At 37.2% G+C, this 19706-nt stretch overlaps 1 protein-coding gene across 4 annotated transcripts in view; it reads right to left on the reverse strand.

Annotated features, from left to right (window-relative positions):
• The window catches only part of LOC131438781 (tubulin polyglutamylase TTLL5), an 87377-nt gene that overhangs the window by 14141 nt on the left and 53530 nt on the right, over positions 1-19706 (reverse strand). For all 4 annotated transcript variants that reach the window (XM_058609050.1, XM_058609041.1, XM_058609059.1 and 1 more), the window contains exon 4: positions 1415-1495. In XM_058609050.1, coding sequence (XP_058465033.1) covers positions 1415-1455 — 41 coding nt within the window. In that variant the 5' untranslated portion in view covers positions 1456-1495. The remainder of the gene's footprint in view (positions 1-1414; positions 1496-19706) is intronic.

A 19706-nucleotide genomic window follows, 5' to 3' on the forward strand; every position in this document is an offset into this window, starting at 1 on the left:
TATGGCTGCGTCCTGTTGTTTACACTCTTCTCTAACCACCTGTGCAGTTGTTTAATCGTTTTCATTAGTTTGTTTCTAAAAAAATCTGCAAATTAGGAGGATTCATCAGTCAGTTTTATTGGATTTATATATGTTTTTGTGAAAAAATACTCATGAAATTGAAGATTTTACATTTATCACTTTCTAGTTCCGAAACAGAAAGTAGAATCTGGATGAAATGTTTCAGAAATTTTTAAATAACTTCAATACCTTTCGCTTGAGTCTTTGTTCGTGAAAATCGGTTAAGCCGTTTCCGAGAAAATTGAGGGTACATTTTTTCCTAATTGTCACATATTATCCTATAACTCTGGAACCGAAAATCAGATTCAAATGAAATTCAATAGCAGACTAGGGGACCGTAAGACCTTTCATTTGAATTTAAATTCGTAAATATCAGTTCAGCCATCTTTTAGTAAAGTGAGTGCATATTTTTGCATTTTTGGTGCGTATTACCCTGTATCTCCGGAACAGAAAGTCGTATCTGGATGAAATTTGATAGGGTTATATGGGGTTGTAAGACCTTTCATTTGAATCTACGGTTGTAAATATTTGATGAGCATTTTCTGAAAATATCGATTGCACGTTTTTAGTTCATTTTGCCCATTTCACCCCGTAACTCCCGAACCGGAAGTCGGATCCAGATGAAATTCAATAGCAGCCTATGGTACTATAAGGTCTTTAATTTAAATCTTAGTTGAAGAAAATCGGTGGGGTTGTCTCCTAGAAAATTGCGTTCACATTTTTGTTACACACACATACACACACAGGTATTTACTCGGTGCATCGAACTGAGTCGAATAGTTTATGACATTTGGCCCTCCGGAATTCGGTTTAGAAGTCGGTTTTCACAGTGATTGCATAACTTTTCTATATGAGAAAGTCGTTTTTTAGCTTAAGCTGTTTAAGCCAAATCAGTTTCTTTTATCCGAACGTTTTGGTAAGTTGGGATAATTCTTTTATCTAAATTTTTTACACTCATTGGAAATTAAATTTGTACGTTTGTAATCTGTGGTTCAAAATCAAACCAACTCCTTGTTGGATTCAAAATACAATCGAAATTGATCAACTTTAAAACCATCAATTTTTTATGGGACCAAAACCAGGGTGAAAAGCCGATCCAATTTTATAGAAAAAAGTCGAAAACTTTTCAAAACTAAATGCAGAATTTGATGCAGGCTAAACCTGATTCAACATGATCGACCATCGTCCGGCTTGAGCTGATAGTCTGTCTTCTAGAGTTGAATTGAATTTTGTCAGAGAATGAAAAACCGTCTACTATTGAATGATACGATTGCAACCCAACCGAAAGTACGCAAAAGTTTGAATTTGTGCCGCTCCGAAGGAAATAAATAGTGTTCAACAATGGAAAACTTACTTCAATGGATGATTGGATCTGGATTTGTCCGATATAGGCATAATAAAAAAGTCAAAGCTGGAGTGCCCGTTCAGCTTCCGCCTGCAAAGAAAATAGGGAATAGAAATTTAAAACAGGCCATGGTAAAAAGTTTAATGTGTGTTCAATGTGACGTGAAATTTAAGTGAAATTTATTGCAAAACCATGTTTTATCGTAGCATTGTGATTGCTCGCTCTATGCAAATTCTCCATTCGATTACTAAATCTCCAGACCTCCCCTCGGTCATTCCTCAAGCAACAATCAAACTAAAATTAGAAACCCAACATTGCCGGTTTTTTTTGTTGGCATTTAATTGTGATGCTTGTTGCATCCGCACTTACTCTGTCTCGCGCCTGTCAGTTACTTTCGGTTTTACTGGCGGAGCAGTGAATCAATCACTTCCACTACCAATTTCCGATTCGAAAATAGATAGCAATCACGTATCACGGCAGGTAGGTGGCTGTGGCCCAGAGATGCCATTTAAACAGATTTATCTGTATTATACAGATTTTTACATACGCATACAGAATACAGATTTGATACAGATTTCATAAATTTAATACGAATCTCCCAAAAAGCAAAATAAAAACTTGTTCTATGAGCAATCTATTAGTATTTGATTGCAGTGACGAGAAGCAAAGTCTTGGTCTCACTGAATCTACCATTCTACAGCAATAATGTGTTGGAATAACATCTTTTAACATTTATTGTTGAAATTTAATTTTGCTATTGAATACAGATAAATACAGATTTTTTATAGAGAGTAATACAGATTTCCTATGAAAATATCTGGCATCTCTGCTGTGACCGCTGATACTTGAAGTTGTCTTTCAATTTGACAAGCCCGATCACGAAGTGCGGTCCGCAGTAGCAACAGTGTGTTGTGACTGACTAAGTCACGAGAGAAAGAGCGAGAAAAAAAATCACGCTAGAAATGCATACTTTGCATCACGCTATTTTTACGAACCCGTAAGACCCCGCACGATTCGGTCGGTGCAGTGCGGGAAGAAGAAGGATCAGCAGAAGAGTGTCAAGCAGCATGCTTCGTGGTAAAAGCATTGTAAAACCGACGTGTGCATGTCTTAATTTATGTAAGGGGATAAAGCTAAAAGCTTGTAGCCCGGTATGTACGCTAATTTAGTTATTGCCAGTATTTGACGCGGACAAATTGGTGCATTTATTACGATTCCGATTGGGGAATGGAATCAGCGTTCTCCTCGTGCAGCCTTCCAGCATGTCTCCGGTCACACCGGTGGTAATAACTTCAGAAGTACGCTAACCGAAATGAAAGTACACGTAGATTACATAAACTATAGTGGGAATCAAATACACGTACCAGAATATCAGATCGTACCTACTTCGGCAACATTCTCTAATCGGACTAGAGTTCCGCAAGGTAGTACAATTGGTCCGTTGATGTTTTCGATTTTCGTTAACGACGTTGAATCACTATTACTACCGGAACATAGATTTTTTCATACAGATGGTACAAAGTTATCAAGCATCCGGAGACTACTTTGAGCTAAAACAAATAATGCAGATAGATTGCTACTTCAATAAATTCTCGTGCTCAGATTATCGAGAAACTTTGCGTCATATTTTTATATCGGAATGGATGATTCTGTTGTGTATGATTTTGCCTACTAGACGCATAATTATTGTAGTTTTTTTCCTTTGGAGTCTTCGGCCTACAAAATTTGAAGCAATATTTGACCAAAAAACCATCTTTGAATAAACTACGACAGTGGTCGTAGCTGTTATTGCTACCCACGCTTGCATATTGTGAAAACGATATCTATGTTCAGTCGATAGCACAAACAGTTGGTTCAAAATCGTGGTTCATCTTTCGTTTTAGAACGTATATTCTGAAGCATAACAACAAACATACATTCGCCTCAAGGGGAACGTATCCATTATTTTTAGCTTCTAAAGCAGTTTAAAAGTGTAGTTGTGTCAATTTATCGTATGACGAAAGCATTCTTGAAAGGTAAATATGACAGATTTTCTTTATTTTGAAGCAAGAGTTAAGCTCGAAGTTTGACTTATTTTGCCCATAGACGATATTTCAGTTACATTCCTGTCCCTCCCCGTTGTCGATATACTTGAGCGTAATACAATATAATATAATATAATTTAATATAATATAAATTAATATAAAAAAAATAATACAATACAATATAATATAATACAACACAATGTAAGAAAACGAATACTGTTCGCATTGATACCCGTTTTTGACGTCGGACTACGTCATTGTTTTCGATATGGGAGTCAGAATAAAAACTACAAGAAACAATACCATGCATTAGAGGGTTGGGGTCATTTCGCCAAAAGGATCATATCGCCGAATCGTTTAATTGTCTTAACATCGTATTGGAATTGATTTAAAATGCAGAAAAATGAAAGTTGAACTTGCTTATTGCTCTGGGTATCCAGTTACCGAGAATACGTTGCAATTTTATCGCGTTTTGTATTAATATGTGCTTCCTAATAATATACGAAATTTCTTCTGAAATTCGTAAAACTCCGAACAGTCAGCTGTCGGGAAGTTCGATATCAAATCATACATTTAATTCATTGTGTTCCGTTTTTTTTTCTTCAATAGACAGCCGTAACACTGGTAAGAAATCACTCGATCACCATCAATCGAACAACAACGCCTTGTCGATATTTACTTCCTAGCCTAAATAATAAAAGTACCTGCATGGCTATAAACTTCACGCGCGCGTTTTAAACTTAGCGTTTAATCCGAATAAATAAAAATCCATTGATCAAATCTTCCTTAAATAATCGAAGGAGTTCAGTCCAGCCCGATTTTTGGTAAGAAAAATATAATAAGACATTGTAAATATGAAATATCTCAAAGGAACGAACTCACTGTTTCTCCTCGTAGCATTGTTGTAAGCAACGTGTAAACAACATTGTTGTAAACAAGTGTAGAAACCAATTTTGCTTCAAAAAATGTTTTTTTTTTCATTTTTTCTTTTCTGATATTAATCACATCATAATTTACGATATTACTTTTAGTAAAAACCTGAATTTGTGAGCAAATTTTTTTTTATCAAGGAATAGTATTATTCAAAGTATTATCAATCGAAACAAGTCAGTCGATAAAACAAAACCGCTTACGTTCGGAACAGAAGAAACCATGTACAGTATTGTGTAGTGAACAATAGAACGACCTCGAAATGAGTGAACCAAACGAACAAAAGCTACCGCCGACACGAAAGAATACAATTGTTGTTGACTTCAGGCAGTGCAGAATTCGACCTTCGATACAAGAACTTGAAGGTTTGCTTAAGGAGCAAATGAATCTTGTCATTAAACCTATATGTCTGGTATACATGGAAGATAGTGCTATAGAAGTGCGTGTGCATGATCTTCCCTCAAGCGTCACCGAATCTTATATTCGCAAAACTATGTCCCAATACGGAGAGATTCTCTCTATCGAAAAAGAAAAGTGGATGAGCTTTACCCCCGGTATTCTAAATGGCGTACGTTTGTTACGCATGCGCTTGATGAGGCCTATACATTCTTATGTGACTTTCGGTCAGGATACAAGAATTCAGTGCAAATCACTTGTTACCTATGACAATCAGATGGCCACATGTCAATATTGCCAAAAAGCTGTTCACTACGGTAAGCCATGTGATAAACTGGACAAGGAGACAACTACACCAAAGGACAACGGTGCTTCCTTCACACCAACCCCAAGCAACCCCAGTACACCTGTGAAAGTCACCAACAACAATGAAGCATCCCCTTCAACGAATCCATCATCATCCCCTATAGAACAAAGCACACCAGCTGCTAATCTACAGCAACTAGCAACGAAAAGAAGACGGAAATCGACAACAATACCATCGATGCGGCAATGGATGACGAGACGAACCACGAACGAAGTGCCCCTCAATCCTCTCTGGAGGGAAATGGAAGCTCCCCTCCCCCTAGCAAAAGGGTGACAACGAGAATTTAAGATGAAAATGAAATTTATGGCCACTGACCGTCAGCATATTCATTTGACTTTTGCTGTCATTTTCAAGTGAATCTTCCAGAATTCATCGTCAGTTGAATAGTCGTACCTAGTCATTTGAAGTTTTGCTTGCTCAGTTTTAAGTGCCATGTAGTCTAGCTGCTTCATTGTCTTCGCTCTTGGTGGTGAGCAAGTTCAAACGAATAGAATTATAAATGAAGTAAAGTATTAAAAATGAAAACTGTAGGAGGAAACTATTGATTTATGTATACTCTGTAAATGATATGTCAAATATCTGATTTGTCTTTCATCTATTATCTTGAACCAATTCGAATGTTTACATGAACCTCATTTAAAGGCCGCTCTCACTGTTGAGAGAAATATTTTGTTACTTCAAGAAATCAACTGAGTTTCAATTGAAATGAATGAAATTTTACTACTTTGCAACGGAAATACCAAATTTTTAAATACCTTCTATTTACAGCTATAAAATAGTCGGGTAGATAATGTCAGAGACATAGCCGGATGACTCGAATACGAATTATATGCACGGTTCAGTTTCGCAAATTCGCATCCAGAATTCAGCTTTGAAACGGAGTTCAATAAACCAGATCGGGAATTTAGTTCAAAAACCTAGTTCCTAAATTTAGTTACAATTGCGGAATTATGAAAGTGAATTTTCGATCCTAATTCTAGACCTGCCTTCTGGAGCTAAATTCTGATCCTGGTTTCTGGAATGCATTTTCTGGAATTCTGGTTCTAAATTTCGGTCTGCAGTTCCAGAGCTTCAGGTTTAGAACTTAGTTTCCGGATTTTGAACCTGAATTCGAAGTCAGAATTCTGGGCAGGAATTTTGGAACTAAATTCTGAATGTCTGAACCTCAATCTCAGTTCCAGAACTTTGTTTCAAAATTCAGATCTCAGTTCCAGATTTCGGTTCAAAAATTCAGGCTTAGAATTAAGTTCTCAAAATCTGTTCAAGTATCAGAATTCAGAACTGAACTCTTGCGTTGGATGCTGCACGCAGCCTAGAATAAATGAAGCATCAAATTTTTGCACCTCCTTTACATACCAAATATTTTAGAAAACTTTCGAGTTATTCGTGTAGTAGTTGTCATACTACTGAAAATTCTATCACAAATTGGTGATCATATCTCTGATGACGTAGAGAAAACATTATGTTGATATGTTGAATAAAACAAGAAATATGCACGATCAAAAACTCCCAGAGATATTCACGCTCTCAATCCCCCAGAAGGTAGATTTTGAAATAGTACTCCATAGTAAAGTAAGGGTGAAGCCAGAGAGAAAGCGACACTCGATGCGATGCGGAACAGAACACAGCAGAAAAATGACATGTATGTAAGAGTGGGGAGTGGGTCATATCGCCGAAAGAGTAATTTAGTCGAAAGGGTTATTTCGAACACATCATATTAGTGGCACAGTCACATAACCGGAGCCAAGATGGCTCGGCGGCATAAAGCCGCAGAGGCGACGCCGGCTGAGTTGGCCACCGACCCGCCGTCGGAAGCGGCGGCGACCCGGCCATACAAACCTGTAACCGCCTCGTTTGCCCGGTCTACTCGAAGCTAGGTTTCTTTGCTTTAGTTAGGTCCGAACGAGCGGTAGGAAGGTCGAACAGCACACGAATCAAATCGATGTGGCGATGCCGCATAAGATATTTTTTCACTTAGTAAACGGAAAATACCACATACATTTGCTTGGTAGATACACCTATGCTATAGCTTTAATGCTTAGTGACTCATAGTCAAAAAGTTTCCTTGGGAACTCCGTTCTAAGTTTCATGAATCAATCTTTATTCAAGAGCACGAGAATCAATCTATCTGTTCAAGAAGTACAATTGTAGGTCAACAAAACGGGTGTTAACGTATTATAATTCATTTGTGTTTATTTTAAATCAATTCCAATTATAACGTAATATTAAGACAATTGCTGGAATCGACGAAATTACCCTTTCGGTGAAATGACTTTCGGCGAAACGGCTTTCGGCGAAATGACCCTGATCCGTCAGAGCAAGTGCGATCGGTGAGTAGCCGCTTCGCATCGAGTTCACTCTGACATACTCATTTTTTTCTGCTGAACTTGGGTGGACGTGACTCCGTGCGATCTGTCACTTGTCGCTTTCTCTCTGACTTCACTCTAAGACGTATTCACGTCAAGTGAAAAATGGTCCAAGGCTGCCGACTCTCCCCTATGCTTTGCATTTGCATCAGATTGGTAGTAACCAGCAACTATTACAACTGGAAAACCTCTCTCTCGTACTTTTCACCGGTATAAAACTCACATTTTCTTCTCATGACGTTTGAAATGAATTTGAATTTAAACGACCATTTGAAATATTAATTACAGCAAAACAAAGGTTAGTCGTCATTGGACTGAGACACCTAAGCTAAGGACATATTGGCGATTGCAACGACATCTGCAAGTGTTTGTCAAGCTGCTCACTCTGGATTTTACTTCATTTGCAAACCAATTTATCGTGAAAATGCATAATATTTGATATTCCAAATGATTCAGTTCTAGGGTTCTATTTCCAATTTGCCGAATATTCTTCGTCATTCAAGAGTATTATGATTTCCATACAAACACTATTTATACCAAGTAATAATTTCCTTTAAGAATAACCGTACATTCGTTCCTTCTGCTGCAGCACCAACTCCTTGATGATGATATTTTGACTCAAGCACGAATTTGGATCACAGATCTCCTTGGCAAGTTGCTCCCGTACCTTCAGGTTCTGAGTAACGCTCAACCCGGTGTAAAGTTTAGCCATAGTTCCGACATTCATGGCAGTAGAAGTATTCAACAATAGCCGGCACTTTTGATAGAATTGAGCCAGTCTTGTACTGTGTTAGTTAACCGCAATTCGTTAATTGGGAACGCCATAGCAAAAATATCCCACAATTCAAGCATAGACACTAAGCAGAACATTTTTTCCCCTACTGATGCGCTCCTAATCGCGTCCTCGAAGCTACTGAACTACTTCATGGGAAGAAAGCAAATTCTTCGTGTCGAACCCAATTTTACCGCCCGTATCGTCCTGCACCAACTCGGAGTTGGAAAGCGCCTTCAAAGAGAGGGAGGAAGATTTCCTGCCAAGTACACATGTGACGCAGGTGATCCAGTGCCGGTTTCTAAGGAATACTGTTGTTTATTGTAAGAAACAGTGGAGGACGAAATTGTGAATAAATGTAATAAAAAACCTATCCTGTTGTTCTACACCTGGTTCGATGTGTGCTGCGGTTTGACGATACATTTTCAAAACAATCCAAGAGGGGTGTTCTGTAAATTTGTTGATATGAATTAACTTAAAATTATCAATCGAAAAAATTAGCCTTCTCGTAGTAATAAATGGAAATATTAGGAAAGTTTCAATAAAATTTCAAAATTAGATATTTCGAACAGTAAAGCATGATGTAAAACTAATCGAGCATCCTTACGATAGAAAAACGGTAAATACATTGTCGGATTTGGCCTCGCCTGGGAGTTCACCTGCCATGCCCGGATCCGGGGACTGTTCGGAACGATTTCAATGCTCGATGTCAATGCGATGCGATTTTACTGTGTTCAAAAGTGGTGGTGGGGCTGCCCCTGGTAGGCAGAGACTAGTGAAGAGTCCTCCATTAGAAGACTATTAAAAATAGGGTGTCCCATAAGTGCAATTGTTAAGTTGGAAACGAAATTATAGAAAATTTTTGTTCCTCACCCCGTTACCGAAATTTTAATTCCTGCTAGTCAATTTTGAAATAAAATTTATGAAATTGTGTTATACTTCCGTAAGCTAAATTTAGTTTTTAGTTTTGGACCAAGTTACGTGCGGTCAATAAGTCCCCGTTCTGACAGACAGATGGTGTCACTAATTTAATTTCTTCTATCGTTCGTCTGTCAAAATTTTATGACATTCAGTTCATAATTGTATTAACTATTGTGCTTTCAGTTAGTCTTCTTTTGGAAAGCAAGAAACATAAAATCGCTTGAAGGATCAATTTAAGATTATAACAACCTCAAAATATCAATACCCGCAGAAGTGAAACGATTTAATGTTAAACCGATATTCTTGCAAAACCTGATTGTCAGTAATTTTTAACTAAGGATAACGCGTGTCAATCAGACTTTTAAAATCGTGAAAAATTGCAAATTTTGCATCTTTGGGAAGTTTCTTGATGGGTGATAAGGAATATGAAAGGAGTTTGTACATCAATGATTTTTGTCAATTTATATGCATGAGAGTGCTCAAATTTGTAACTTTCAGGAATGCTCGTTTAACAGTCTCTATCACCAGAGTTGGGAAAAATGCCGGTTTCGTTACGGCACGGTTTACGAAGTTTCAACACATGTTCTCTTTTGATACAAACCGTATTCTACCTGCTAGATGAAAATTTTATGAAAAAAATAAATTGATAATGTTAATTTTACAGCTTTCGCTGCGCAATATCCACACCCAATGCAAAACTAGTAAAAAAATATACCTCCCCAAATTGTGATTATAGCGACAAAAGACTTTGTTTTATTTCCAGCTGGTTGATGCTGATGATGATGTTCATGCACTATCCAGATTAAACCCAATGAAACGCTATTCGACATGAATTTGATTTAAAGAGGTAACTGGAGCGCAGCATTTGACGCAGTGTTTCAATGGTGCGTTTGAATTGGCGTAGTCAAATCCCGCACTCCTGTTACTTCTGTGTATGATATTCAAGCTAAATAGGGTAATATTAATCAACTCCATAGCACGATTTGTGACGCTTTGACATGTTTTTCTTATAGTTATAATTATTATTCATCGCACGAAACATGGAATTTCGATGCGACCGACGAAATAAACTCACTTAACGAGCCTAAAATTATTGATATCGGATAATCCATATCCGAGAAAATTGAGCGGTAATCAATTTTGACGTTAACGTTACTTATACCACTACATCACAGGAACTGTAAGTGACAGCCATTTGAACTTTAAACCTGTTTAATGAATACAAAGTAGCATTAAAACGAACCGAACATTGTTGAAATGTTGATTCCGAATCAGACAGTAATACTGATAACGATGAACACATTTATAAAATTAAAAAAATCCTTTAGATTGTTACTGATTCACAGTAAATAAAAATAGTTAGTATTGTTGATTTATATCACATATTTATTGTAGATATTATAATTAATTCTGCAACGAATGATTTTTGATAAAATAAATTTTGATTTTACTTAGATTTTATAAATGTGTTCGTCGTTATCAGTATTACTGTCTGATTCGGAATCAACATTTCAACAATGTTCGGTTCGTTTTAATGCTACTTTGTATTCATTAAACAGGTTTAAAGTTCAAATGGCTGTCACTTACAGTTCCTGTGATGTAGTGGTATAAGTAACGTTAACGTCAAAATTGATTACCGCTTATTTCCACCCCTGCCGCATACCATATTCGCCAGATTTGCTCCCAGTGAATATTTTCTGTTATCAGTAAAAAAAAGAAGGTTGCTGGGAAAAGATTACCAACGAATAACGAAGTCCTCACTGTGACTGAGGCGTTGGGGAAGTTGGAATGTGGATAGCCAAGAAGCCATTTGAAGAAAAGTTTAGTGTACTCTAAGAACAAGTTGACTGGACGATTCAAGCATGTATAGCGATATACTTCATCCGTGCACTGGATATTATGGATGAATAAGTTACTTTTTAGTCAGAGAAATCCGTGTAAGTGTCTTTGCTCATACATTCGTCCAGCTCCTTTAGATTGTTCTTTGGCAAAAGACACAGTAAGAAGGTGGATAGATGAAGCGCTATTGTAAGTCTGTATATTATAGTCATATGAGCAATTTCAGACATGAATAACAGATCCTCACTCCTAATAGTTTTTAGAATTACACTGAGGTCTTTTTTTATGCGATCTTTTTTTATGCGGTTTTTTTTTACGCGACTTTTTTTATGCGAATTTTCAGAGTTATGCGGTTTTTTTTTATGCGAAGTTTCAGAGTTATGCGGTTTTTTTTATGCGAATTTTCAGAGTTATGCGTTTTACCCTTCTGCGGTCTTTTTTTATGCAAAGTTTCAGAGTTATGCGGTTTTTTTTATGCGAAGTTTCAGAGTTATGCGGTTTTTTTTATGCGAATTTTCAGAGTTATGCGGTTTTTTTATGCGGTACGTAAATTCGCATAAAAAAAGACTTCAGTGTACTATGCACATTTCTTGAGTATGGCAAACGACGGATGGAGACACCGTTTTGACTCGAGATTTAAATTCGAAAAAATTGAAAAATCTCTATAGAAAAGTACACTGAGGTCTTTTTACGCGGCTTTTTTTCGCGAGTTTCCGAAGTTACGCGGATTTCCGAGGTTACGCGGTAATTATTACACCAGTTCTCGACTTTTGATGCATTTCTAAGACATCTGGCATCATCAATATTTCTTTCTCAATTTTGTGGTTATTTTTTACGCAGATTCCCGAAGTTACGCGGTCTCAAATTCTCTAAGTTCTAAAGGCGATTGAGAAAAATTGTTTCATGCGTTTCTGCGATATTTGGCATCAAAGATTTGTTTTTTTTAAACGGATGGCCGAAGTTAGGCGATTTTTTCACGCGGATTTCAGAAGTTACGCGGTATTCGCCGCGTAAAAAGAGACCTCATTGTAATAGAATTGCAAGAAAACTCGACTTTCGAACGGAGACTCATAGTGTTATACACCATTCGACTCAGCTCGACGAGAACGGAAAATGTCTGTGATGATTGGGTTTTAGGTATTCATACCCGAACCCGACAGGTGTTGGTCGGGTTCGAGTACAGAAAAAGATATGTTTGTCGGCTACGAGTGTCGATTTTTTTCATTTTCAACGGGTACGGGTCGGGTTTGGGTTAAAAATATGATCGATTTTTTTGGGTTTCGGTAGTTTTTTTCATTTTTGATCGAGTACGGGACGGGTATGAGTTTGAAAAAATGCGGAAGTCTGTGTCGCGTAAAAACATATAAAAACCATGTAAAAAAACCTCAGCTTATTGAATTATGGATGAAATTTATGCTCAATTTGCCCACACTAAAACGGAGTTGAAGAAGCTTTGTTTTCGGTATTTGTTAATCGATGTTCTCACGTATTTAATTTTCACCTGTCTAGAAGTGCTGTACAAAAAAATATTTCTGAATTCCCTTTGAAATTCTTACGTGCCAGGCTCAGTTAAAAGGTTAGTTTTAAGTATATGATAATATGTGTATGTAATTACTGTAACCTGTTGATATGAAATATGAGGATGGTTCATGCCTGATGGAGAACCAAACTATGGGATTTCAGCTCCATCGGGCTTCTCCTTGCTCCTAAATAAAATTAAAAAAAAGTGAAAGTCCCGGAAACTGCGTTTCAAAGCATTAGGATATAAAATATAAAAAAATACGTCACTGCAATTATTAGAAATTATTTAACTTTAAATTGCTTATTACAGCTGAAACTATTCACAGGCAAAACTTCGAGTTCTTGATGAAAAAATGTTATTTTTCTTTTGAATATGGTTTTACAGATACGGCATACAAGCAATTAATTCTCTAATAGTGACTTGTTTCTTAGAAGTAGTCATTCGCGAAATTTTTAAACATGTAATTCAACGAACTCTTGTTCAGGTTAGTTGCGGTTTCCTTTCAAAACTAGTTTTCTATTTATGGAAACATACTGAGTTTTTTTTAGAGTGCTCTACATTGTCTTCTTGGACACTATACAAACTCATACAATAAACAGTTTCCAAATTAGACTGATTTGAGAAAAAAGTCCTTTTTTGTGTCGTGACTTTTATTTGTATCCAAGTTTGTATGATCTGCCATCTCTGAGAAATCGAAGTAAGCACCATTTCAATGCTTTTGACCATTCCATTCTGTGCTGCTGTTACCTGGACATTTTTAGATTTCAACGAACCGAGTCGAATGTAATACGAAACTCGATCTTCAGGGCCTCGGTTGAAAAATCGGGTTTAAGGACAGGTTACATTGACTTTCTGTATGCGAAAGACTATGCATTCTGTAACGATCGATGAACTATTTCGTTGATCAAATATACTCTTACTCGAGATTTATCAGTGGTATCCTGCATTGACATGGTTGGATGCAGGCTAATTTATATAAGTATGATCACACATATATTATAAACTCAGTGAAACTCGAATGTTTGGGTGCCAATCATAAATCTAAATCTCTTGACAGAAAGAGTATATCTTTTAAGCATGAACTCACTCACTCAGGCTAAACAATACGTAACTCTCAGGCATATTGACTCTGAGAAAATGTTTTACACGGACGGATCGCGAATTGAAGAAGCGACAGGGTTTGGTATGTTCAACAATAATGTTTCGGCCTCATTTAGGCTTCAAGAACCTGCATCTGTTTATATAGCAGAGCTAGCAGCAGTTCATTATAGTTTGAGTGTAATCGTCACATTATCTCCAAACCATTATTTCCTCTTCACAGATAGTCTGAGTGCAATTGAAGCCATTCGCTCAATCGCTGCTGGCAAAAATGAACCGTTTTTCTTGGGTAAAATAAAACAGTGTCTGAACGACATATTGAATAATAATTATCTAATCACTATAGTCTGGGTCCCGGCTCATTGCTCCATTCCAGGCAATGAAAGAGCCGATCATTTAGCCAAACGTGGTGCTATTGAGGGTGAAATTTATGAGCGACCGATTGCTTTCAACGAATTCTATAGTTCGTCTCGCCAAAGAACACTTGCCAGCTGGCAAGCATCTTGGGATAGAGATGATCTGGGTCGGTGGATGCACTCAATTATTCCGAAAATATCGACAAAGGCATGGTTCAGGGGACTGGATGTGAGTAGGGATTTCATTCGTGTGATGTCCAGACTCATGTCCAATCACTACACGTTAGATGCACATCTCCTTCGAATTGGGCTCTCCGAGACTAATCATTGTGCTTGCGGAGAAGGTTATCGGGATATTGATCATGTCGTTTGGACATGCGTGGAGTATCGTGATGTCAGATCTCAACTAATAAATTCTTTGCGTACCCAAGGTAAACTATCCAATATCCCAGTTCGAGACATTCTTGCTTTTCGTGACCTTTCATACATGAAACTTATTTATCATTTCATAAAGAAAATTGGAGTTTCAATTTAATAAAGGCCCCTTTTAAGACTTAGTTCTGATCCCAGCTGCGTCCATGAGTACAACCAATAGCTAAATTAGAATAAAAATTATGTAATGATACAAACAAACTCGAAACAGTTTATGAAATTATCAACAAAATGTCTGAAAATAACAGCTTATTTTATAATTTATAGAAGTTAATCGTTTGGTTCAAATAATATTTCCGAGTAGATTTCATAATTAATGACGAGTTACCTAAGATGATATTTAAGCTATAAGAGAATATGTTTTAATAAATTCAAAACGTTGTGACTATGTTAGAATTAAATTAGGATAAGAATATTATGTAAAAGTGATGCTACGGCGAAGAAAAACTTATGTAAACTGCCTTAAGAAATAAACGTATTTATGGAAAAAAAAATGCGTAACTCTCAATCACCACAATCAATATTACGTTTTCCGAGATTCGCTTCGTGCGTGATTACATGAAATTTCCGATATCATTTTTTTTTTATTCCAAAAGTCTTAGAATTGCATGAAACGTCGAGATGTACTGTCGTCTCGAAAAAAAATTTGAAAAAATCAACATTTCTGGGATTTGGTAAAAATTTGAGATTTGTTTCACGTCCAAAAAGTTGATTTAGAACAAAAAGTTTTTCGAGGTGACACTAAATCTCGACTTTACATGTAATTCTACGACACTCACCATAAAAACACTTGACTTTTTCAAACACAAAAACTTCAACTTTACAATATTCGCAAATTTTTCCTAAAAACTATAGGCACTTATTGACTACATATACAAAAATTAGTGGAATCGGTCGATTGGTTCAAAAGTAATGATTTTTAAAGTAAGTCTTTCTTGAAGAAAATCGAAAATAAAACAATATTTTGATCCACCTTAACATGGAAATGATCACCCTAATGACAAAATAAAAAATATACGGGTCTTATATTTTCCGATGGAGAACGATTTTTCCAAATATTACGAAATTTTCAGAAATCGTATATCAGTTTCTCATGGAACTGCTCTATATATATTAGAGTAAAAAAAAATTACGTGTTTGGTTGGTTACGTCATTCATACCATCATATCTCCGGAAGCAATAGTCGCAGCATTTAGATCTTTGAACTTTATCAATAATCCGACAGTAGCTTTCAAGCCTAAACTAGTTAAAATCGGTCTAACCATATGAGATAATTGCGCGGTAAAAAACTACGCGTTTTGTCGGTTACGTAACACACAGACATTTTCCAATCTCGTCGAACTGAGCCGAATGGTATATAATACTATGGGTCTCCGAGACCCCGTTCGAAAGTTGGGTTTACCAGCAATTCTAATACATTTCTATAGCGAAAGGCAAAACGAATTCTTTATTTACTTTCAATTGCTGAAAGATCAGTAATTCACAAATTCCATGTCGTAGCTTTTGCCGAACGTTCAGTGAAGATTAGGCCGATCAGCCAGTAAACTTTTTACTAACGATTTCGGTAATACCTGACTTTTGTTGAAAAGATGTTTTCAGTGAAATAGATTTAGATGAAACGGCTTTAGGCGAAATGATCCAGGCGAATCATCATCACGATATTAACGGAGCTTCCAAGGTATGATTCACGTTCGTTGAAATACAGCGGGAAAATCAGAGATTCAAATTGGCGACCCTGTCTAATCCCAGATAAAACGAGAAACTTCTCAGAATCACAACCACCACGCAGTCAAGCGAAACGGCAATCAATGCTACTTTTATACACGGAAAGCTTCGTCAAATGCACTAATTAGGATCCGTGTAGATAACGTCAGTTTGAAAACCGCAAGATATAGAATCTGTCACAAATGGCTAGAAGGAGAAGAGGTTGGTTGAGGACGAATTCCAGAACAACTCGTTCGAACAGCTTTGTAATAGCACTAAGCGGCGTGTTAAATTCACGTTTGTATCCTTTTTTATGAACTGGAAATAAGTTATGATCTGTGTTGACAGAAATGAAAAGTTTCTCCTACCAACGAATCTTTACTGCCGGATATGTCTCACTTCGTGTTATAAAAAACTGAGTATAGTTATAGAGTAGAAAAATGATTTTCTAAAATTAAAAAATTTCTCTTTTCCTTCAAAAAATCGGTAACTATTATTGAATTACTACCAAACAAGCATCCAAAATAGGGGAACTAGATTTGTTGAATTTTTCGTGTTTTATTTTCGACGATTGTATTGTCGCGTGCACTTTACCGTTTGACCCAGTTTCGGCACGGGCATGTGCAATACTTGCATAAACACGTTTGGCAAACAATACCGTTAGGTGGTGTTTCAATGTTACGGGTTTTTTGGTTACATATAGACGGGATTACAGTTAAACAGCCGTGAATCAAAGCTCAATTTTAATTCCATAAATTATGATGAGAACAAATTCCTTCCTAGATTCGTGTCACAATATTGGTTGCTATACAGATCAATAATATTCAAGTGTTCAACCGCCAACTTCGTCGAATAACTTGGTAAAATGAACACTCTTCGTTTCACGGTTCCTGCCGTTGCCATCCTGTTTGCTCTGTTCGCATTATAGTAGCAAATGTGGTGCAAACCACCCACCGACCACACAGAAATACATAGTGGAACAACCCGAATCAGATGTGCCGTGTAAATATTTATGTGGAGCATTGTTTTGAGGTTAATGACACAGACAAGAACAAGAGCACACTTCCTTTAATCGTTTCACCTCGCGAACACCGGAAATTTTTTTTTCAATTGTGGTTACTTTTCCTGGGCGGTACTGTTTTTTTATGCAAATAAGTAAAATTCAGTTTCTCCAAGCTAGGTTGAGGTTTAAATATTTATACGCTGATAACAAGTAAATTAAATTGCAATCCTTATAAACAAAATGACATACAGTTTCTTCACCTCATTCATTGGCCAATAAATGTTTTGGTTTGAGTTCTTTTTGATCATTCCAGAAGAAATTACATGAGCTCTACTAACACGCCGATGAAGAATATTCAAAGGGAACACTAAAATTGGCAACAAATTGTGGGAGCAACCACAGATAACAGATATAAAGGCTTGAACAAAATTTTTCAAAATCCTGTGTAAATTTCCAATTTGCAATACGATGGAAACACTACTGCCAACTATTCGACTGTTCGCCGCGATCTTTCAAAACGTTCCACTACGTTATAGAAATATTCCAACTACAACAATTTTAACACTTATCACACGATTTCCCTAAGTGTTAAAGACAACTTTATTTCCATGACGCATAAATCACAGAAAAATTCGATCGGAATAAAACAAAAACTAACTTGTCATTTTAACCAACAGCAAAACAAAAATCTAGCATGAAGTGAATGTTGCACCCAAAATTGTGTCTCATGTGAAAGTGGCACCCAAATCGTGGTGGCACCTCGTGTCGATCGTGGTGACATCTGCAATTGTTCGCCATGCAGATTGAGCAAATTTTACACACCGTTCATATGTGAGCCTGTATATCTGTTATCTGTGGAGCAACCTTTTGCATTTCTAGTGCATAAATTGATTCACTACCACCATCAAAACTAGACGCATGCAGTTGAAAAACATAACCGATTCCTGACGGCCTTGATTGCCTGCTGACGATTGAACTTTAATTGAGTGTATCTAAACCTGAACTAAATAAGAATCCTTCACACCATGCAAGTGTATGTGTGCGTGCGTGGCTGTGCCGAAACGTAAAACGGTTGAACATAATTGTCGATCTTTACTTGTACAAACTGAATCGCTGAAAGTTATTCATGTTGCCGTTGGTGTGACTGCCGTCGATGCTGCTTTCGGTTGCACCGACCAACCCGATGACCTCACCAGTTATCAAAACCATGCCCAAATATGGAACCATCGATCGTTCAATTAGTCGCATTTTCTGTCCTGTGACGGCGATCGGACCGCTTGTCAGACATCAATTTGTTGTTGTCCTTCGTGGCTTTCCTTGTAGCACCATCAAATCATTGCATCTTTTTCTTTTCTTTTCTTTTAAATTACCTACTGCTTATGACTTCAAGCTGGCGACTATCGACACGATCTCAGCCCTTTTTGGCAAACTCACGAACAGGATTTATTGACCGGTTACCATTGAGTACAGTGTCGCGATGTCGCTGAAACCGGTGCGGGAAGCAACAACCAATCAACTGAATAACCGAAGGAAATGCTTGCTGGACCAAGCGCAAAATGACACAGACGGCTCGTAGGCCCATTGACGAACTACTCACAGGATATACGAACCTTCAAACAACGGAATCTATGGCAACGCAAGGTGTGAATTTGTGCCACCATTTACGGTGCCGTCGCGATGCCATACGGGTCACGAATCTAGGTCTATAACGCGCCTTCATATATGCAGAAAGGTGAACGTGGTTGCGAGGTTAGCCTGAACCAATGACAGGTAAGCAGGAAGAGATTGAAGCACACCGCGGATCACCGGACACTTTCCCGACTCCGGAACGCACTGTTTGTCAAAATAAAAAAAACATTGCATAACTCAGCGAAACAACGATTTCTATGTTGATAGAAACACAAATGAAAACCAAAACTGGATAGTAAAATACACCTATTTATCGATGTCTAGTCAGCGTGCATTTTTCTGAATGGAAAGACCCAGCTATCGAATGGGAAGGGGTTTCCTAACAACCATGGTTTGTTTACTTGTGTCCAAAATCTATTTGCCTTGCACGCGGCGGACAAAATATCTTACAAGTATTGAATCAAATGTTGTATCAAAGACTATATGCTTTCTAACTTGTAACAAACTAGCGTCAACCTTTTTTCTACACTCAAAAAAAAAAAACAATTCGTTAATGTAACGTGAAACACCTTTTAGATTATCGCTGAAAATGCGTTTTCGATCGATTATAAATGTAAACTATAACAATTACAATGTTTCATTCGATTTGCGCTACGAAGACTTCCTTGGCAAAATCATCTTCAATTACCTAGCCAAGAAAATCGCTGCGCTCTGATCAATCTATCTACACTACGAAACAGTAGAATTTTTCTCCAACGACTTTTTGTTTTCAACTTGCTTTTCGATAACATCGATTGTCCAATGCCTTTGATGAGGCTTCATTTCCTTATTCCTGGAAGATCATTGCGAAGAACCGATTATTTTCGACGCTCAGTCCATCGAACCCAGTACGGTTGTGTTGTCATCGCTTCAATAGTGTGTATCATAATAAACAATGACACA

Source organism: Malaya genurostris, chromosome 1 (genome assembly GCF_030247185.1).
Source record: "Malaya genurostris strain Urasoe2022 chromosome 1, Malgen_1.1, whole genome shotgun sequence".
Classification (NCBI taxonomy): Eukaryota; Metazoa; Arthropoda; class Insecta; order Diptera; family Culicidae; genus Malaya; species Malaya genurostris.